Source organism: Dendrobium catenatum, unplaced genomic scaffold, assembly GCF_001605985.2.
Source record: "Dendrobium catenatum unplaced genomic scaffold, ASM160598v2 fragScaff_scaffold_621, whole genome shotgun sequence".
NCBI lineage: Eukaryota > Viridiplantae > Streptophyta > Magnoliopsida > Asparagales > Orchidaceae > Dendrobium > Dendrobium catenatum.
Window position 1 is genome coordinate 19,223,922 of NW_021319083.1, and position 23,021 is coordinate 19,246,942.

General features: G+C 37.2%; 2 protein-coding genes across 5 annotated transcripts in view; both read left to right on the forward strand.

Annotated features, from left to right (window-relative positions):
- Positions 1-5,192: 5,192 nt before the first annotated feature.
- LOC110115687 (U-box domain-containing protein 17) lies at positions 5,193-10,001 on the forward strand. Of its 4 annotated transcripts, XM_028695234.1 has the most exons (4): positions 5,193-7,600; positions 7,736-7,832; positions 9,531-9,605; positions 9,834-10,001. In XM_028695234.1, exon 1 carries the CDS (start codon positions 5,398-5,400, stop codon positions 7,546-7,548), a length of 2,151 nt encoding a protein of 716 aa, XP_028551067.1. In that variant the 5' UTR covers positions 5,193-5,397; the 3' UTR covers positions 7,549-7,600; positions 7,736-7,832; positions 9,531-9,605; positions 9,834-10,001. The 4 variants fall into 4 exon arrangements, with proteins under 4 accessions (XP_028551067.1, XP_028551069.1, XP_028551068.1 ...); XM_028695236.1 differs by lacking the exon at positions 9,531-9,605; XM_028695235.1 differs by having other exon boundaries at positions 7,720-7,832; positions 9,531-9,882.
- Positions 10,002-14,595: 4,594 nt separating this feature from the next.
- LOC110115681 (probable sugar phosphate/phosphate translocator At1g06470) overlaps positions 14,596-23,021 on the forward strand; it is a 30,055-nt gene continuing 21,629 nt past the window's right edge. The window contains exons 1-5 of the mRNA XM_020848991.2: positions 14,596-15,425; positions 15,520-15,689; positions 15,789-15,874; positions 15,962-16,011; positions 16,444-16,511. Of these exons, the coding sequence (XP_020704650.1) occupies positions 14,905-15,425; positions 15,520-15,689; positions 15,789-15,874; positions 15,962-16,011; positions 16,444-16,511 (895 nt within the window). The 5' untranslated portion in view covers positions 14,596-14,904. The remainder of the gene's footprint in view (positions 15,426-15,519; positions 15,690-15,788; positions 15,875-15,961; positions 16,012-16,443; positions 16,512-23,021) is intronic.

Sequence of the window (23,021 nt, forward strand, 5' to 3'; positions counted from 1 at the left end):
TTTCGTTCTGATCTGTCCGATTTGATATCTGTACGATTCTGTTCCGATTTCTGATTGGATTTTGGAGCTGATGTGTTTGGTTTTGGATTCTGAGAATTTTGATTGGAGGTTTGTTGCTTTGCTGAGCTGTTGAGCTCACTCTTGTTTTCTGGTGGTTTTCAGGTTCTGGGAAAGGGAAGGAAGTCCAGGACTAGAGTTCAGAGTCTGATCAGTATAGGTACTTTTGTACTTTTGATTTTTGTACGGTCATGGCTTTTCTTCTGTATTTCTTCTGCTAGCCATGTACCGTATTTGTAGATGATTGTTTTGAGGAAAAGAAAGAAAAAGATAGATGTTTGTTCCGCTGTGTTTGATGATTCATAGTAGCTCTGTGTTTGTGTGTCTGTTGAGTTTAATTATTTAGAAGAATCAGTTCAGTACCCAAATTCCAAAGCCAGATCCTGGATAAAAAGTTTGGTCGCGGCCTGGTGCGAGCGGGGTCCGTCCCGGATCGGGTCGGGTCGTGACACCCCCCCTACCAAGACTTACTATTCGTAAGCCTAATCCACCTAAGACAAATTCGATAAACTCTCAAACGCCCCTGCTACCCATTACAACCCTACATAAAACTACCACTAATGATACTCTAATTCCGAACTTGAATTCTCCGTCTGGGGATTTTCAAGATATCTCTGATATCATCCCACAACCGCAACAGCCACCTCCAATTTTGAACAGCAGCAATAAATTCCAAATCCTGTGTGAACAGGATGCCCCTGAGGAGGTTTTTCCTTCATCTAGCAAAGAACCAGTCACCACCCTCACTAACACCTTGCCCAATACTTCTAACCACAATAGCCCTTCTCATACTTCACCCCGCAGCCACCAGCCTAACATTCCCTCAAACCTCACTGACTCTTCTACCTCCACATCTTCATCCACCTCCCAAACCAATAAAACCCAACAGCCAAACAACCAAAACCAAAAACAAACTAGAGGCAAGCAAGCAAAAAAAGTCTCTACCCTAAAATCTAAATCCTAATGTCCCTCCCTAACTTTGCAGCCTGGAATACTCGTAGGTTTAACAGCCCGGACAAAGTTAATTGCTGCAAACAGTTAGTCAAAGCCCATAATCTTGATCTCCTCATCATTCTGGAAGCCAAAATCACTTCTCAAAACCTTTCTAACCATTGGTTTCAAGCCCACCACAAAATTTTCCCTAAGTAAGCCTCCTGCGACAATTTCACTCATTCTAGCCCTGGCCACATTTGGGTAAAATGGAATGAGGATGCTTTAAAGTTTACCACCCTTCATAGTTCTAGTCAATTTATTCATGGCATTGTTAATATTGGTCATTCTACTATGTTTGTTGTAACTGCTATCTATGCTATCAATCTTCATGCTGAAAGACAAGTTTTGTGGAAAAACATTCAAGACATTACTGGCTCTATCTCTATACCCTGGGTTGTTCTCGGTGACTTTAATTGTTGCCACAATCTGAATGATAAAGTTGGTGGTACTGCTCCCTCTCATGCTAAGCTTGGTGACTTTAATAGTATGGTTTTCAACACGGGATTACAAGAGCTCTCTTCTGTTGGCCACTTCTTCACCTGGCACAATCAACAACAACGCAATCCCATACACATCAAGTTAGACAGGGCTCTAATCAATGACTCTTGGCTCAGCAACTTCCCTAACTCCTACAAGGTTGGGGATCCTGAATGTTCGGACCATTCTCCATTAATCATGCTGAATTCTTCTCAAATCAAAAGGGGGCACCATTTCCTGTATAAAAACTACAGCACTAAATTTCCAGAATTTTGGAATTGCCTCATGGATGTCTTCTCTCAACCCAATAGTAGCAGTCCCTTAAGCTCCTTTAACTTTAAGATTAAGACTCTTAAAAATGCTCTCAAGAATCAAACCTGGTCCAATGCCAATTCCATTCAACTGGAAATTGACTCTCTCACTAGCCAACAACATGATGTGATCTCTCAAATTCAACTTAATCCTTTGGACCATCAACTCAACTGCAATCTCAAGATCATCAACTCCAAGCTTGCTCATTACCATACCATTCTCTCTAGTTGGATTGCTCAAAGAGCCAAAGTGAAATGGCTAACTCATGGTGAGGATGACTTAAAGTTCTTATATGCCAAAATCAACATCTCCAAAAACCACAACTGTATCAAGGAAATTTCTAATGACCAAGGGACTCATTCTTCTCATAAATACATAGCTAATGTCTTTATCAACCATTTCAGCAAGCTTTTCAATACTGCTACTCAAGCTACCCCTTCTCAGCACTTCCTTGACATCCCGGCTGGCAACTCCATTCCTCCGCACCTTGTTTCCTCTTTGATTGCACCGGTTACTACTGAAGAAATTAAGGGTGTTGTTTTCTCTAGCAAGTCCAACACTGCTCCTGGACCAGACAGCTTTAGTTTGGATTTTTATAAATCCACTTGGGACGTTATTCAACAGCAACTGTGTAAAGCCATTACTTCTTTCTTTTCCACTGGTTTCATGCCTAGACATGTCAAGGCTACTTCTATAGCACTCATTCCAAAACACCCCCACGCCAGTAATGTGAAGGATTTTAGGCCAATTGCTTTGTGCAATGTCATTTACAAGATTATCGCTAAAATCATTGCTAATAAGATGAAGGAGGTTTTACCCTACATTATTCACCCTAGCCAAGGAGGTTTTATACACAAGAGAATCATTTCTGATAATATTCTTCTAGCAACTGAACTCCTTGGTAACTTTAACCTCAAAGCCAAGCACAAGTATTTCTGTGCTAAAGTTGACATCACCAAGGCCTTTGACACTATTTCTCGTGATTTCCTTTACCAAAGGCTCGAGGCCAAAGGGTTCCCTGAATTGTTTATTACTTGGATCAAGGCTTGTACGTCTGATGTGTACTTTTCTATCTGCATTAATGGGGCCCTTGAGGGATTCTTCAACTCCTCCTCTGGCATTCGTCAGGGCTGCCCCCTTTCACCTTATTTGTTCTGTATTGTTATGGATGGTTTATCTGCTAGCCTTGACCTGGCGTCTAATAGAAACAATTTCAAAGGTATCAAAACTGGTGAATGTGATGTTACCCACCTCATGCTTGCTGATGATCTCCTTGTGTTTGGAACGGCTGAAACTTGCAATGCTAGCACACTTAATTCCATTCTTTCGGATTTTGCTTCTAACTCTGGTTTGCATGTAAATCCTCAGAAAAGCTCTATCCTCATCTCTAACAATTTGAAGGAAGCTCTTGATATCTGCAATATTCTGAACATTCACCAATCTTTCAGCCCCATTAAATATTTGGGCTTACCTATTTTCTACAAGAAACTGAAAATGGCAGATTTTCAGCCGCTTATGCACAAAATCACTACAGAGTTAGAAGGGTGGAAGGCTAAACTCTTGTCTCTTGCGGGTCGCATCCAATATATCTAATATACCATCTGTAACACCCTTGCTTATTGGATTCGAGGTTCCATAATACCGAAAGGTTGCTGTAAACAGATTAATCGGTTATGTGCGAGATTTACCTTCTTTGGTAATATTACTCAAAAAAAACTGTTTACTGTGTCGTGGAAAGATACTTGCCGTCCCAAACACCATGGGAGGTTGGGTATTCCCTCAATTGACTCCCTCTACCACAGTTATGGGTGTTCTATTATTTGGAGATTTCTCAATTCAAACAACTTACTTTTTAGTTGGTGGAGGGCTTTTTATTTTTCTCTGTGGAATTTTAATGCTTCCAAACGATCCCTTTACTGGAATTTCTTGTGTAACAAAGCAAACAGTATTAAACACCTCCTCTCTTTTTCTGTTCACCCGGGTAGCAATCTTTCTACTCTTTGGGATCCTTGGTGTGGAGGATGTTCTATTGCTGATTATTTAAAGTTGACTAATTCACTGTTTAGATACTCTAATTACTGGAGTAGCAACATCTCGAGTATCATCCTGGGGGACAAGTGGAACCTTCCTCCCTGCTTTGACAGCCAAATTTCCTCCCTTATCACTAAGGTTCCTATTGACTGCTATGAGGAAAATCATTGCTGGGCTGGTAAGCAATTCCCTAAATTTGCTGATTTTAACGCGCAGTTTTTTAGTAATCTGAGCATTGTAAACTGGCACAAATATATATGGCACAAAAAATCAGCACTCTGATTCTCGGTTTATGCTTGGCTGGCTTTTAAAGGGGGATTAAAAACATCTGATGTTCTTGCTGCTAGGGGTATAACTACTCAGAAACACTGTTGTTTCTGTTACAATGACATGGAAACCACTTCCCATCTTTATTTTGAATGCAGTTTTTCCTTCAAAATTGTCAAATCTCTTTTTCCATGGTTGAATGGTTTACTGATGAGGCCAAACTTACATCAACTCTATGACAGTATCTATGAGCAACATTTCTCTGTGCACAATAAAAACTTTTACCTTCTTACTGCTTCTGCCATGGTTTACTTTCTCTGGAGAGCGAGAAATGAGTGGATTTTTGGTGGTGTTTTTGACTGTCATGCCACTGTTGCTGGGAAAATTCGTAAAGCTGTATCTTATAAAACTCATGGATGGAAAAAAGATTGAATTCTGTGTTCCGAAGTGGGGCTGGTGTTGGTTTCTCCCTACTTTGCCACTACTCAAATATTATCTTTCTTGGACTAGCCTGGATGAGGACTTTTTTGGCCTTGCTATCACGGTGTTAAGACACTCCCAGAATCACAAAGCTGCTCCTGCTGATCGCAACATGGGAATTTTTGAGGAACCTGCTGTTTTTGTTTCTGCTTCAGGTCTCCTGCTATCATTTTTGAAAGGACAATGATGAATGCTGATTTATCTCAGCTACCCCTTGGACGGTCCGAGTGGCAACCAGGGGTCACGCTCTTCTTAAGCCCCAAAGATATTTAGTCCCTTACGAGTTTAAGAGCGACCTGAGTCCTTTAGGCATTTTTGCCTACTTTTTCCTCCATTCTTTTTGTAGTTCTCTTTCATTTTGTATCCATAATCTCTTTTTTGTTTTGAGATTATGGATTATAGTTGGCTGTTTTTTCTTACTTGTAATTTCTTTTTAGCAATGAAATGGGCTCTGCCCCAAAAATTCCCCAAAAAAAAAAAGTACACAATTTTTTAATGACGAAAATACCCTTCATTTGATCGTTACTTCGTTGGTATTTGAATCAACTCCCTAAACTGCCCTTATCTTCATCAAGGAAGTCTACTCCATTCCCCTTTCGAAAGCCAGAAGTGTAAGATTTCGCTTTTCTTCTCCGAGGACGCGCAAATCGGCCTTTAAATTAGCTAACATAATTCTCTTCCCAGCTTTTTTACTTCCCCAATTCAACGCCTGGTCGTAACCCTAATTCTGCAAAAAGTTTTGCTGGAACCCTAGCAGGAGAAGAGGGAATCCGTTTGCGGATGTCAAGTGCGTTGGCCTTCCCGTCGCAACGGCGGAGGAAATCGCCTCTTTCCGGGGCTTTTTTTACGCCTGCGGACCTTTCCGATCTCGCTCTTATACAAACTGTAGCGAGCATCGCCGGCGATATTGTTTCTGGAAACCTCGATCCTAACGCCTCTGTGCCCCCTTTTCAGCGCCGGAACTCGCGATCGCTGGTATGGAAGGTAAAAATACTCCTTGACTTGTTGAAATTCCTAGGCGATGGCGGCGATGGGAACTTACTTTTGCGGCTGCCTACCTCGGCGACGACTTGTCTCAAGGAGCTCTACATCCTCATCCACCGCGCTAGGAGCCTTTACGATTTCTGCTCCCAATCGAGCCGGCTCTGGCTTCTTCTCCGGAACCCCCAAATATCAGGCCACTTTCACGACCTGAACATCGAGATCGCCACCATACTCGATGTCTTCCCTCTTCGTGAGATAGATTTGGCTGCCGACGTCCGGGAGCAGGTCGAGCTTCTCCATAGCCATTGCCGAAGGTCTAAGCTTTTCGTGGATCCGCGAGAAGAAGCCCTCCGCCTTCGCATCTTCGCGTTCCTGGAAGAATTTGAGAAGGATCAGGCACCCGATTCAGACGAACTGCGAGGGGCTTTCGTACACCAGTTAGGAATTCGAGATGCGAAGGCTTGCCGTGCGGAGATCGAGTTTCTTGAGGAGCAGATATACAGCCAGGACGAAGACGTCGCGCCCTCTCTTATTGGCGGTGTGATTGCGCTCGTTCGGTACTGTCGCTTTCGCTTTTTTGAGTCCGTAGAGGAGGAAATAACGAGAAATCCTTCTTTTCTTAGAGTTGGAGAGTCGTCTGTTACAATCCCAAAGGATTTTTGCTGCCCGATTTCTCTGGATCTTATGAGAGACCCAGTGATTACTTCTTCCGGCCAGACCTATGATCGAGCTTCCATCACCCAATGGATTGACGAAGGGCACTGCACTTGCCCTAACTCCGGCCAAATGCTCTCACACACTCGGCTTATGCCAAATCGAGCTTTGAGAAACCTAATTGCCCAGTGGTGCGCAGCACAGGGAATCCCCTTTGATCCCCCTGATGGTTATGATGCATCAGCTGAGACTGCAGCCACTGCTTCAGCCTGCCGTGCGGCCTTCTTTGCCAATAAAAAAACAGCTGAGATTTTGTTGGGAAAGCTTGAATTTGGTTCTGAATCAGAGAAGACCGTTGCAGCTCTTGAGATACGTTTACTGGCCAAGACAGGGAAGGAGAACCGGGCTTGCATTGCAGAGTTGGGTGCAATCCCATTGCTTGAGAAGCTTCTCAACTCATCAAATTGCCGCACCCAGGAAAACTCAGTGACTGCCATACTTAACCTCTCCATACTTGAAAATAACAAGACGAGAATCATGGAACTGAATGGCTGTCTAAGTTCAATTGTGTCTGTTTTGATCAATGGATTGACTACTGAAGCAAGAGAGAATGCTGCTGCCACGCTGTTCAGCCTTTCAGCAGTTCATGCTTTCAAGAAGAGAATAACCTATGAGTGTGGCGCTATTGAGTCACTGGCATTGTTGTTGAAGGAAGGAACACCAAGAGGGAAGAAAGATGCTGTGACTGCTTTGTTTAATTTGTCCACACATCCTGATTGCTCTGCAAGGATGGTAGAATCTGGAGCAGTATCAGCATTGGTGGAGGCTTTGATGATTGAAGGAGTTTCAGAGGAGGCTGCAGGAGCCATAGCTTTGCTTGCGAGGCAGCAAACTGTGGTGGAGGTTGTTGGGAAAGATGATGCTACCGTCGCAAGTCTTGTCAGTTTGATAAGGAGGGGCAGTGCAAAAGGGAAGGAGAATGCAGTTGCAGCATTGCACGAGCTTTGTAGGAGTGGTGGGGTGGCTTTGACGCAAAAAGTGGCAAGGACTCCTGCATTGGGTGGTCTTATACAGACTATATTGTTCACTGGCACAAAGAGGGCGAGGAGAAAGGCCGCCTCGCTTGTCAAGTTGTGCCAGAGAAGTGAGATAGCAGCGGCGACTGCTGTGCCTCTTGGTGGTGGATGGGAGTATTCGATGACGAGGAACAGCTCGATGAGACGGAGTTCAGGCTTTGTTACAGGGGATGTATCAGTTTCAGTCTCTGTAGGCATATCAGTGCCTGTTTTGTAGATTATATAAAGAGAGCTGATGCATGGATTCTTTCATTCATGTGTGAGTGAAGGTAAACAGAAAATTATGAGAGGGGGTCCATACCTGTAAATCTTATTTGCTGTAATTATAGTCATTCAAGATACCTGCTTGATAATGCAATAGAGATCTTCATGTGTCATTGTGTTTCAGCTTTGTTTGGTTACAGAGAGAAGGCCTATCCAACAACATGGGAAAGAAGCAGACTTGTAGCTTTCTTGCTCATGATTTGGTTTCAACAAACTGACAGAGCCAACTGAAACCAGGTAAAGATCTCCTCCATTTCTCCCCACAGTTGTGATGGCATGCTGCATGATAAATAAGCGACTGATTTGTTTTTGGTATAATTTCATTACAAGTCGGTTACATATTCAATATGCAGTGGCAAATTGGTAACAAAATTAAGGCCTCTTAAATTTAGTTACAATGTCATTGCAAATTGCAAATCTTGGACATCCCTCACAAATACAGCATAATCCATCTTAAGTTTATAAATTTAAATTATAGTCATTCAATCTCAATTTACAATTACTCAATGATTGTAGATATCACAATCATAAATAAATTTAGACAACATTTATAAACCTAGGAATTATAAAACAAATTAACATAGAAATATCACATTTGCTGAAAATGATAAAATTTAAAAGATAAACATATATTATATAAATTGTAATATAAAAATTGTTGTCCAGAAATTAAATTGTGATTTAAAAACTGAATTTACATGAAGTGTTTGTCCCTATCTTCAGGCTATAATGGACCTAATGGTTAAGGTATGTAATAATCTCTAACATTCTATCGTATGTTCTTGATGTGTGATGAGGGGATGGGCATGTCGGATTGCTTCTACATAACGCCTTTCTTTGTCATTCGATCTTATAGTCCATTGTGAACCCCCTTTGATCGTCTTTGCCTACATAAATTGAGATAACCATTGGGATGGTGGTCTCTATACGCTAAGATCTCAATTGATCCATGATACATACTTCAATCATAATTTGTTCAAACGAGGATCTCACATCTTGGGACATATAATAATGATGATGTAAATAATGTTCAACAGTAGATTTCAGGCTTTTCAGCAAAATAGAAATTAATAAACTAGATTTTAAAACTACGAACTTAATTTAAAACTTATAAAAGCATTTGTAATGACTGATTTTAAAACTTACAAAAAATAAAATTTAAAAGTGCGTTAAATAGATTTTGAAACCCTTAAAAAATGGATTTTAAAACCTTGCTAAGTTGTGAGAAGAGCTGGAGGGATTACAATGTTGTAGTTGGTTGATTTTTGAGTTGGGCACATGATACGGCAGAAGCAGGAGAGATTATTAGGTGCGGAGTGCGGACAGGGAGAACCGTCCACACAAGCATTGTTCGGCGCTAGGTACTGGCACTCGGTACCGTTGGGTACCGCTTGGTACCCACTATTTGTGCGGACGGTGTGCACTCCGTACCTAATAATTTTTCCAGAAGTAGGGTGGTACTGGTCAGTCCAACAAGGAAGCCCGACTCAAGTGGTGCCAACGTACAAGGAGAGAGAGGTAGTTTAGGGGGGTGGGGCCCAGCAGAGAATTAAAATATTATATTATGAGAAAATCAATTAGGAAATATTCCTCTCCTATTTGATTTTCTTTTCTCATTGAAACATTTCCTAATTGAATTATTTTTCAAATTAAGGAGGAAAATATATTAGGAATGGGACTGATTTTGGAGGGAGGGAGGAAGCTTATTTAAGTCCATATTAGGATTTATTTTATCCTTATGCATATTTTGTTTTTAGTGTTGTAGTTTTCTTCGTGTGGGGGATCCTAGCGCATCTAGGGTTTGAGAGAAAATGTCCTCCTCTCAAAATAGGACCATTGTATCTTGCTTTTGTTATTTGATTTCCTAGCAGTAAAAAAATCTGTTTTGCGCTGAATTTCTCTTGTTTGTTGGCTGATTTTTTTTTATATATCAAGGCAAATCAGCACACAGATTTTTACTGATAGATTCACTACAAATTCTTCAAGAAATGACAAACTGCTGCGGTGAAGGTTTGTTCTCTCTTTGTAACTCTTTGGTTTCAGTTTTATTTGGCTAGAAATTTTTTTTCCTAAGTTTGATATATAGTGCTTATGCGTTGCTGCATTGGAAAAATGCTTAGGGTTTTTATTTTGAATCCTTTAGAATCCATTTAGAAACATTTTTACAAGCATTATGCCTACTGTGAAAGGTTGGGATCTTGTATAGGCATTTTACGAAATGTTTGAAAATTGTGGTAGCCGTTGGAAGACCACAACTTCATGGGCTTTAAGGAGCTGCAAATGGTTATAGACCAGCTTACATGTTTATACAGCATTGGATAAACCGATTTCAACAAGGATTTTTTCATGCTTATGGACGATTGTGCTTATTGGATCTGTGAGAATATATAGACTTCGGTTGGAACAGTTTTCTTGTTGCTTTTTAATGCAGATTTTTAGTATAAAAATTTTTATACTAAAAAATTATTTTAGGAAGCTATAAATAATTGTCTCAAATGAAGCTATAGTGTTGAAAGAACAATTAATTGCTATGCTATAAACGAATTGATGTTAAGATGCCAACAATTTATAGGATAAATTATTCTGTGCGAATACTGGACGTCGTCTAGAGGCCAATCAGAACGTGTCACGTCACTTTGTTTTTTGGTATCGGTGATTGGTACCTCAGGGTACCGGGTGATGTGGCATATTCTGATTGGTCTCTGGACCGTCAGGTATTTAATTACCACCAAAGAGAAGGAATTGCTGAATTTCATCTTGCTACAGTGATTTCAGCAAATGAATAGTCGACAAAAACTTTGTGCTTTGGAAATTGGTAAATTACAAAAAAACTTAAAGCTTAATTCAAAGAATATAAAATATATGATTTTTCAATGAAGAAATACAATAAAAATTCAAATATATGTGGAAAATTCAAAATATGTGTAAATAAAATTAAGGTTTCATTTGGGATGGTTTTTTTATCCTCCCACATATTAGCATATCTGGTTGTAAAAAATAGCTTATCACCATAAATTTCTAAAAGATAATAAAATAGTAGTAATCAAACAAAAGTATGATAACGATTTGAAAAGTAAAGTAGCTGAAATCTTCCCCAAACAGGACAACTGCCCGGTTTATTGAGTATACTCAGTAAATATTATACAAATACTCATTATAAATCGGACGGTTGTCCTGTTTGGACTCCGCATGTAATAATTTCATGATACTTAGCAACCGCAACAGCTCTAGTCCTATCAAAATCAATAGCATTTAATCAAGACTAATAATGAACTAAAAGAACTCTATTCACTGAGCTATATGAAAACTTTATAATAATCACTTCCATACTGATTATTGGAGGGAAAATAGGGTGAAAGTTTGGAAGTAATCATAGAGAGAAGAAGAGAAGGAAAAGTCTTTAGGCTCCTTCCATTTCTGATTGCTGCCATCTTTCTTGCTCAAGCTCATTGAACTGCACATTGCCGCCTTGGGAAGGATCATCCCATGAAAGATATAAACTCGCTTCCACATGTTATTTAAGTGACAATGTTTGCCACCCCGACAACTGAAGTAATGTACCCCATTGAAAAAATTATTCTGTGCGGACATCGAACGTCATCCGGAGAGTAATAAAAATATACCACATCATCCTTTTAATGTACTGCGGCTCGGTACCTTTTGATACCAAGACTCAGTACCAACGACATTCGGACGTAGAACTGCGTCCGATGTCCGCACAGAATAATCCGCCCATTGATATCAAAACACTGTTTTGACAATTTTTAGAAGATTTATTGAGTTAGCGAAATAATGTCTTTAAAAAATTTGTTTCTTTTTTTCATACTCACTATAGGTTTTTAGTTTCAAGCCTCCTGAGTTTATCAGCTGATAAGGTTGAGTATCTTCTACAAATAAATTTGAATCCAACAGTGTCAACCACCTTCACTTATCTTCTAGATCTTCCTAAATTGCTTTAGGATCTTAGTGTAATTGCATTAAGATCTCAAGTATCATATTTGGATCATAATGTGTCTCAAAGAAATGAGATTTACTTTGAGAAGAGGATAATATGAACTTTGATTGATTAGTTTTATATTACACTCATTTATAAGCAAATCTAATAGCTTTTATATCTATTATAATCAAATTTTGATGACAAAATTTTTACCAATTTTTTTTTTCAATTTATTGATTTTGATATTCATCAAGATCGAATTTTGATTAGAATATTTTGATCAACTTTTATTTTTTTTATAAATATATTGATTGACTTGTAAAGTAATGCAAATGTTCCTACATACATATGCTAATTTTATATCAACTAACACAATAAAAATATGAAATTATTATGCAAAACAGTGTATTTGTTTGGAGAACAATAATTAAATGAAATAATAGAGTAGGTATCTGATTTTAATTGTCTAATAGGCTAAGACTTCGTTTGGGACGACTTTTTATTACTTTTAAAGCAGAGTTTTGTACAAAAATTTAGAAAGTCGTCTCAAACAAAGCCTAAATCTAATTAGATGTAGGCAATGAGTGGTTGCAAATGTCTTGAGATAGTATGAGAACGAATAATCTTAATTTGCAAAAATTTACTGCATTAATTATTATTATTATTATTAGTAATAGTAGAATTTAAGTTGGATGGTTGTAGTCGAAGAATTCATCAAGCCTATTGTGTTATAAAAAAATCCCTCATACTCAAAATTAAGAGAAAATTCAATAAGATAGTGGTGAGACATGCAATATTTTATGTTGTAGAATGTTGGTCATTAAAAGAGAAGTATAAAATTAAGAGTTGCAGAGATGAGGATGCTCAGATGGATGAATGGCTTTACACTTATAGATAGACTGTGAGACAAGTATGTACATGAAAAAGTTGGAATAACTCAAGTGGCATATAATATTAGAGAGATTGTCTTAGATGGTTTGGTCATGTAAAGCGTTAGCGTTCTGATGACCAAGTTAGGAGAGTGGATGTATTAGATTTGACCTATCTTAAGAAAGGTAATGACAAAATTAAATAAACTTAGATAGGAAATCTTAGAAATGATATTTTTATTAGATTTAAATCAGAATTTAACTCTTCATGTGGCCAACCCAATGCAGTGGGATAAAGGCTTGATGTTGATGTTGTATATTAATATAGCTAACTTTTGATATTTATTTTAATCACATCAAAATATACACATAAATTTGTGCATTTTACGTTAGAAAAATTAATCTTATAAGTATTTTTTTGTATGCTTTAAAGATATGGGTGTTAAATAAGTAAATATTAAAATTTAAATATTTGATATATAAATACATAAAAATTTTATGGTATGTATGTACATTTCTTATTGTATTATCATCTTACCTCCTCATCGAATGAGAAAATAAAATAAATATTATTTCATTGGTAAATTTGCATGTTAAAGGCACAAATTTTAATAAAATTAAAACAAAATCCATTACTATATATAGAATTATAGATAAGAAATTATGCTTATAATAATAAAAAAATTATAAAGATAATGACATTATTGTTAAAATGTGATTTAATATTATTAAAATATCGTAATATTTGAAACCTTCAAAGAAGGGCCATTTTGAAGTCACAAGAAAAATTCTATGCCTCTTTGATAATTAATAAAGGATGAAAAATGTGATGGAATCATAATTCTTAAATAGGGTTCAAGGAAATTCAAGGTGTTTCATTGTTTATATAATCAGACATTTACATGTTTATATTATATATAAATAATTATAGGTGTTTTAATAAATAAATAAATTATAAATTGAAATTATTTATTTATTATTTATTTAATAGTTATTATTCATGTATATAAATATTATTGAATTTGCTTATAAATTTTATGTATTGTTCTCTTAATTCAAAATTCAAATTTTTTTGGTCTCATCTCAAATCTTGAGTGATATGATTGTTGTGTTAATTAATATATATGATCTTAATAAGGCATAGGTTTCGGTTGGGACGGATTTCTTATTGTTTCTTGAAATAGTTTATAGTACAAAAATTAAAATTTTTGTACTAAAAAGCTGCTTTAATAAGCAATAAGAAACTAGTCCCAAGCGAAGCCTAAGGCTTTGTTTGGGACAGCTTTCATACTACTTTCAAAAGCAGCTTTTAAACACAAACATTTTTTTGAACTAGAAATTTTACAAGTTGCCAACAACTTGAAATAATGAGGTTGGAGATTATATAATGGGATTTCATTAGTTTCTTATACATGCTCGAATAATTTGAACTTCCACCATCAAATATTGTTTTATCAATACACGTATAGGTGAGGCAAAGCTGGTTGGGCCCATTTGAATTCATTTTTTTTTTTAAGAAATTTAGAAATAAAAAATAAAAAAATTGACACTCAATATTTAAGATCAAACTAATTTAAAATATAACATTCAAATAAAAAAAAAATTGAGAAGAATCTTCTCTCATTTTTTTTTTTGAACGGGGGTATCAGCCCGCTGCCACGTCAGCTTGTGACGCGTTTGGCAGTGTCCACTAATCCCTCGGCGAGTCTACCAGCAACCAGCCCCACAGGTGCAGGACCCACAGTTCTTTTCTCTCCACTTAAGGAGTCGTGCCATATGAAAAGAGAAATTATTACGTCCGGTGAAATCCGAACATATCCGAATGTATAACGAAGAGTGCTCAATACCGAGTTTTAGGTGATGTGGCACGTGGTTATTGGTCTCTAAACACATTCGGTGACCGGACATAATATTTGCTCGTATGAAAGGAGATTCGAACTTGAGATGGGAGGTTCTCAACTAAACACGACCACCAACCCACCTAAGCCCGGTGGGGTCTTCTCTCATTTCAATCAACATACTCGCGTCGGCGCTAAAATCGGCAAAATTAGTCGGGTCTTTATACATTTCTATCTTTAAATGCCCCGTCTTCCTTCGTACATATGGAAGCAATAGTGCGGGGCAAATTATTGGGTTTATTGGCTGTCCGAACTTATCTTTTGGCTCCGGTCACCTGACCCAATAATTTGCCATAGTGCGGAGCCATCTATGTTCGTAATTGGTCTCAGCTCCCAACCGCTCCTCCCACCGACGTCGACTCCCCAACTGAGAATAGGTCAGCACACCAACAAGCTCCCTCGGGAACGCTCAAATCCCAATCCCTTCATCGATTGCAGAGACAAAGTTTCTTCTAAGATCCATATTTTCAAGAAACCCGTAAAATCTCCGTTCCATAGCTCCAAGACGAGAAGGTCTCGATCTCTTACCTAATATGCTTCTCCATATCGGTTCGCTTTGAATCGCAATTGGTTTCTAAGCTGGAGATCTCGACGGGTGGAAGAAGATGAGGGAGAGCAATTTAGTACCGGAGAAAGAGGAAGGAGAAGGATCGGTATCTTTGTCTGAAGGCGAGGTCAGCATTAGGTATTTTGGCGATGGAATTGAGATGCCGGTGATCCAAAAGGAGCCATCTTTCTCGCGGTGGTGCGACGAGAAAGATGGATTCAGACATTCGATTCCGTCGACCAACGGATCTTGTGAATGCGGTACTGTGGATGGATCTGATGACTTCGATCTGCCGCTTCTCCAAGATGTGGGGTCTGGGAGAGCTCATTCAAGCTTGGAAGGGCAGTGGTCGAATGGATTTAGGCAGCGCAGCATGACTGTAGCTTCATTGGAAGGCAATGGGGAAGGGAATAGGTATATACCTATACCTTTGGATATTGAGAACGGTATCCATACTAGCGATTCGGTTGCGAAGCTGGAAAGTTTAGAGGCCGAGCAGAACTCGATCACTTACGTCATTGTGCTTAAGACGCTGTTCTTTATACTTATTTGGTACACCTTCAGTACCTGCTTGACGCTGTAAGTGTTCAAATGCTAGGAAGTTATAACGGCAGCTATCTTTGGGTTCATTAAATTTGTTGATTTTCTGACCGATTTTCTGCGCGTGGATAAGGTATAATAAGACATTGTTAGGTGATCACCTCGGACGATTCCCAGCTCCATTGTTGATGAACACTGTTCACTTCTCACTGCAAGCTGTTTTAGCGAAGGCCATCGCTTGCTTCCAGTCTCGTGGTTCTGAAAAAGGTGCTAAAATGACATGGAAGGATTACTTTGTCAGAGGTAAATTGTTTGACGTCTGTTGTGATTTGCATTCATTTTTTTAATGATTTGATGATTTATGAAGACATTGATGATACAGATGAATTTCACTTTCTGCAGTTGTACCAACTGCCCTTGGAACTGCTTTGGACATAAACCTAAGCAATGCTTCACTTGTTTTCATATCTGTGACATTCGCTACAATGGTTTGTCATGGTTTTCAGCAACTATCAACTATTTGCTAACTTGTTAAGCTTGTGTTTTTCCTGATAACCACATGCTCTGATGTGCAGTGCAAATCTGCTTCTCCGATATTTCTCCTTGTGTTTGCTTTTGCATTTCGGTAAGTTTGATGAGATAACAGTTCTACGGTGATGATTTCTTATGTTTCCATAAATATTGTATTTTGTGCCATGCCTATTCTATCACTTTGAATTCTGCGTAGATCCTTTATGCAATCACTAGAAGAACTAATAACTGAATACTTGTAGGATATGGAGTTACATTATGTTAACAAGCCATCTAAATTTGTGCTGATGTTTATGTCTGACTCCATCATGCAATTTATCTTGATCTGTTGGTTGGGAGCTTTGACTACCAATCAAGAGGTCTTGAGTTCGAAGCTTGCGTATGTGATGTTTGTGTGAGTTTGCCTTAATTGGCCTGAATGTTCTCCCAAAAAATAATATTCGACTCCATCTAGTATTTATTATGGTCATGACATCTTTCCTGGTTTTTTGCCCCTTTCTACACTTGAACCCTTATTATTTCACAGGCTGGAGACTCCCAGTTTTAAGCTTCTTGGAATTATCTTGATAATTTCTTTTGGAGTTCTATTAACAGGTATGTCATAACTTGTTTATTATCTTTATAATACATATAGAAGTATGCATCTGAATGAGTTTGAAATCGAGATCAATCTTATTTCTTGTTATTTCTGCAAACATGTCATTAGGATGCTTGAGTTCAGAATCTCAACAAATCCTTTGAAAACTTTCTAAAACACTTGGTGCTTGCTTAGTTTATGTTGTTTTGTTCATTTTGAGAACTCATATACTGATTTTGAATGTTACATCTAAGCATTTAGATAAAATGATGTAGAAATTTGCAGACTTCTCTTGATCTACCTTTTCTCTGATTATCCTAACCTGTACATTTCTATATCTTATATTTGGGTTGGGGGTTTTGGAAAGCTCCTCATTATTTGTCAGAAAAAGGTATGTGTATAAGATGATTTCATAAACCTATGTAAAAGGAAGCCAACCGATGTCTGCTTTTGGATGGCTGAGTGGAAACGGGAATAATATTTAATTAATATGTTAGGATTACTGTCTAATTAACATTAGTTTAATCATTAACAGTAAATTACTGAATTAATAGTAACTGTTAATTACTTGATTCCTTAACAATAACTATTAGCATTAATTAACAGAACAATATTCTGTGTTAACAATAATTAATTGCTAATCATAATTAAAAGTAATTTTAAGTTAAAATTTTAGGAAAGTAAATTTGTTAGAAATTTTAATAGAAGTTAAGAATTCGAGGATAATTTAATTAAGCAAAATTTTGTAATCTTACCTGGAATTTGGGTTATTACAGTAACGCATATTAAATTTTTGTTGAAGTTAATAGTTTATGACATATAAATTATATTTTTGTGTGTATTTTCGTTATGCCATATAATCCTAGGTTACATTAGTAAATCCTTGGCTCTAAACTATCCTTCTTAAAATCAGTGTTAAGAGTTTAGTTTTTGTCTTCATGTCACTAAAAAAATGAGATGAATTATTAGTGTTAGTTAGCAAATCATTGTTTGAATGGTGTAATTGTTATACTTGACATGTTGGCAACTAATTAGCTACTCCTACAAGAGTCGGATTATGAATCTGATAGGAAATACTCGAGTTTGCAAGTAACCCTAAGGGAATACTTGAGTTCGCAAGCAAACCTATCACTAATTGGAGAGAAAACAATGTGAATAGAGCAAAATCTGGGCAAAATCAGTCCCAAAACAATCGATTGCAATAAACGAAACAAAGGAAAACCAACTCAAAAGCAAGATAAAAGTGATCCTCAATTCGAAAGGAGGATCGTCTCTCCCAAATATCTAGACAAGAGAGTCTAGAGTCCAAACGCCAAAAAACCCTAATTCTCAACCAAATCAAAACATGAAATGCCTCTAATCCCCCTCATCCCCTTTAATACAAAAGGTTTCCTAATATATTTTCCCTCCCAACCCTAGTCTCCCCACTCCGTTTGAATTTTCAATCAATTGGCATTGTGGGGCCCACCCCATTAGGCGAACCAAGCAAAGGAGGCGGAAGCCTCCGCCTCCTATAGACCAACGGCTCCCTTTGGGCCGGCTGGTTTTGGACCGATTTAGTGTGAACCGGTCTAACAGAATCTTTCCTTAATGAGGAACCTAATCACAAATAATGAAATAATCAAGACAGACATCAATAAATCATGAAAACTAGAAGAGACAATCATATGATATTGATGATGACATAACTAGGAAAGTTAAAGTTGATGTCTCTACCTTCAATGGGAAAGTATATCCTAAAGCTTTTGTTGATTGGATAATGAACGTTAATAATTTTTTAAGCAAATGATGCCTCATGAGCGACAAGGCTTATGAAACTAAAACTTAATTGATGTTTACGAACAAAAAAATATCCTTATACATTTGGCCCCGCTTAGTTGCATATTTGCATGTCTCTCATTTCCACTTGGCTATGTCTACTTGAAACTCATTCGTTGTTCCTCTCTTACTTACCCCATCAAAGCTCCCTATCTTAAATCTCTCTCACATTTGTTTACTCTCTCACCTAAAAATCATTGATGACATTCTCTCATGATCTCAGTCTCATTTGCACTTGCTTCTCAGTCCATAGCACATCTTTTTGCAATCAACACTCCAAAGATGCTATGGCCTTGCTCTCCTCTTTCTTCATTGTCTTTGTTTGCATGTAAGATTCTTCCCAGTGCGCAGGACATTTCCCTCTCCGACGCTAATATTTTTTCCTCCCTAACACAAGAATAACGATATATCTCATATAAAAACCCTAGTGATGTTGAGCTTGACTCGTGTCACTCCAATGACCTAATTCTTGGTGACATAAAGCTTTGTGACTTCTTCGTGCTAAATGTATGTATAATATTTGTTTTCTCTTTCATGAAAATTTTCTCAATTGCAAGTGACTTATTGAATAGTTGTTGATCTTCCATCCTGCTAAATTGAAGGCCTTGTGTTGTCAATCTTTGGCACGACCATTTTAATCATTGAAGAATTGACGATCTTTGATCTAGCTTGGTTAACCATTAAGGCTCATCGATCTCTGGCCCAGCTAAGTTGAAAACCTTTCCTAGCTAAATGAAAACATTTATTCATTTATCCTTAGTCTAATCTAATGTTAAAGACCACCTCTCCATGTTAATCTTTGCTCAATCATGAATTATTTTCTCTCTCCATTGATTTTTTATCTGAATCAAGGGTTTAGTTATTTTTTCACTAATAACTATGCATAATAAAAACAGAAGAATCTCGAATTGACGACAATTTTCTCTTAAACGCTAAGTTGCTAACATATTATGAAAAAGAATGCGAAAAACAAACAAATTAATTACTTTTAAAAATGCTCAAAAGGATTCAAATAAGTTGTTGAAAAGCCATCAAGCTTTAGTTCAACTAAATTGAAAACCCCTCATCATCAATCTTTGATCCAAACAATTTTGATGACCACTGTATTGTTGAGCTTTGGTTTATCATGGGGCCTCTCCTTTCATTGATCTATGGTTCGTATATAATGAGCGATTTTTTTTTGTTAGCAGTTGTGTCAGGTTGAAACTCATCAATAGCGTTTAGGATATCATTGAGATGAAGTCAAAACAATCATTCAGTGTCTTTGAAGACTACAACATGCTTGGGATGCCATTTTGATTATTTGTGGTGGACTAAGCTTTGCTGATGTAGTTAGAACCCCTCTTGTGAAAAGAAAATAAAGGTGATTCATGAACGCTTAGAAGGAACATTGGTCATGTTACGAACAAATTAATCTACAATTTGAAATTTTCCGCATACTAACATCTAAATTTGGAACTATAAAAAGAATGTCAAATTTAACCTCTACAATACATATTCATAAATTAATAATTTGAACGTAATAAATGTTTGTTTAATACTCACATATGTGCAACAATTGTTTGTTTAGTATTTATCTTGACAAGATTGTTTTTCAAAGTTGAATAAGTCTCGCAATTTATATAACAAAAGAAATACATTTATGTAAGCAGCTACAATCACTCTTTTCCTTCAGACTATTTCATCCGTAATACATGAATCCTAAAATTTAATAAAATTATCGTCAACTTCAAAATGACCAAAACAAGCTTTTCTTAAAACAATCAAGTGCTTTATATATTTGAATTTGCTATGAAAAGTGTGCCAATATGTCATGGAATTCTTTCAAATATTCGAGACGTTTGTTAATATAACTTAATAACATTCAGTCATGTTCATGAGTTGATGTCTATACCAAAATGCATCGATATGTGCAAAGCATGCTATCGCCTTGTAAACTCCAATACAGACTTATAATGTTAACCTGGTTTATTAGACATATAAAAGTGCATGGGTCTTACACAATTGTTTTTTAGTGGATACAAGGGTCCTCATGAGTCACTGCTAAACGGGCTACATTGCTTGCAATTCTAGGTCAAAAGATCTACTATTAGGCCAATTCTAATATTTGAGTCATTAGTCCCAAGTGCGAGCATGACGAAAGCCATTACTATAAACCCTGACTATCCATGCAACTCGCAAAAAGAGCAGGAAGTCCCATATTTCAAATTATATTAATTATCATATAAAAAAACTAAAATTATGCATAATGAACATTAACGGATGAAAGCCTCATCCCAATTAACAGTCCAACATAGAGATAGTAAGCCCGTCACAACAAATCAAATCAGCACTTTATCTATATGGTAAGGTTATAAGATTCATTATTGGGATTTTGCACTCTTGAGATTGTAAGTCCCACTTGTGGGCTTCTATTAGATGTAAGTCCCATCCTAATTAATGGGCCAACACAAAGCTAACAAGCCCATCAAAGTAAGCCAACAACAATAACATCAAGCCTTTATCCCACTGTGGAGTTGGCAACACAAATCATTTTTTTCCATTGTGTCATATTAAAAGTTAAATTCCCATTTAAATCTAATAAAAAATGTCATTTCTAATACTTTCTAACCAAGTCTTTTTAGGCTTACCTCTACTTTTCTTAACATAGGTCATATTTAATACATCTACCTCCTAACTGGGTCATCAGAAGTCTGACGTTTTATGTGACCAAACCATAAGGTGGCTCTCTCTAATCTTATATGCCACTGGAGATACTCCAATCTGTTCACGTATATACTAGTCTCGCATTCTATCTTTGAGAGTAAAGCCACTCATCCACTTGATTATCCTTATCTCTGCACCACTTAACTTAATTTTGTGCTTCTCTTTTAATGGCCAATATTCTGCGCCATAAAGCATTACAGTTCTCATCACCATCTTAAAGAATTTTCCCTTAGGTTTGAGGGGTACGCTTTTATCACACAATAGGTCTGATGCATTCCTCCACTTCAACCATCCAACTTGAATTCTACTAATAATATTCCCTTCTATTTCACCACTTTGAACAATAGACCTGAGATATTTAAAACGTATACTCTTTTTAATGTCTTGATTGTCCAAATCACAATTCCCCCACTAGATCTATTTTTAGTAAAATTATACTTCATGTATTTGATTTTCGATCTACTTAAACAAAAACCTTTAGATTCTAAGGTTAACCTCCATAATTCAAGTTTTCCTTCTACTCCCTCTCTAGTCTTATCAACAAGAAAAATATCATCATAAAAAGTAATCACCAAGGTACATTCTCTTGCAAATGCCTAGTAAGAACATCCATGATAAAGCAAAATGGGCCATTTTACTTATAGCATATGGAAGTAACACTCCTTATTGGGCTTTCCATATTTTCGAGTGTACATCCCATTTATTGGCCTTCAAATAGATGTTTGCCCCATTCTAATTAAAATACTAGCATGAAGCCAACATGCTCATTAAATTAATCTAAATAGGTCACCTAACCTATAGGGTTATAGGTAATGCCATAAGACATGTCATCGAGCTTTTCTCATATCCTCAAGCCTATAAGATCTACTTATGGACTTTCAAATGGATGTAAGCCCCATCCCAAATGAAAGTTTGGTCGCCTCTTATGCTAACTGTCCAAGATATCAGAATCAGTTCACCAACTAAACCCACATTTAATAGATACTTAGACAGATGATGGGATGTATATTCTCTTCTTATTTTTCAATTAAGACATTCATACATATATCTAGTTCATCTATTTCTTGTCTCTAGCACGCCTAAATTAATAATCTCACATGTTTTAGACATGTTTTTTCAACTTATGCTGAAACTCATGATGTTTATACCATTCCTTTGAGCTATTATTAGTCACGTCTAGTTCCTCTTAAAAACAATCATCCATGCTTTGTGTTTCTAAACTATTCAGTAAAAAATGGATTGGCCTGCCCTATACCAATGAATGATTTGATGTTAATCTTGATAGCACATCATTGACATACATTTCCATCCCAATTTGCTCAGGTTATTTAAGATTAGGTAACTTATAGTTGTTATTTAAGCTCCTGGATGTTACGATTCATAACCCGTACGACTTGTAGCCCTCTAACTTTGGCCAATTTTTTTTAAAAAAAACTTTGGCTAATTTGGTCTGCTGATATACCTGAGATGATGGAAACATATGATTTTGATCTTGCATCGTCCAACCTTTCATTGTTCAACTAAATTTACATCCAATTACCAAACATGAGCCTAAGCAACTGATGGACCTTGATTTGTAATTTTCGGAATCCAAGCAAAACAGCCCAAAAACGATGGAAAAATGCGAAATTTCTTGGATGAAAACACTCACAAACACTTCAATAACTTGAATATTAAAAGACTTACAAGTTTCCACGGATACAATGCTCTCAATTCGAGAAGAGAAGCTTTCTCCCAAGCCCTAGAGAAAAAGAAAACTAAAACAGCCACCAAAATGAGATCCCTCCAAAAAGCCACCCCAACTCACTTTTAACTTTCCCATGAACCCCTCAAAATCCCCTCATTACCCCTAGGGCAAACACCACAACCTTTCTCTTCAATTTGGTGGGCCCAAGGGGCCCACCCGAGAGCTTTCCCCCCCTTGGCTTGTCCGTCCTGGCAGGCGGGTTCTCCGCCTGCAGTAAGTGAGAACCGGCCCTTTAAGGGCCGATGTTGCTATGGAC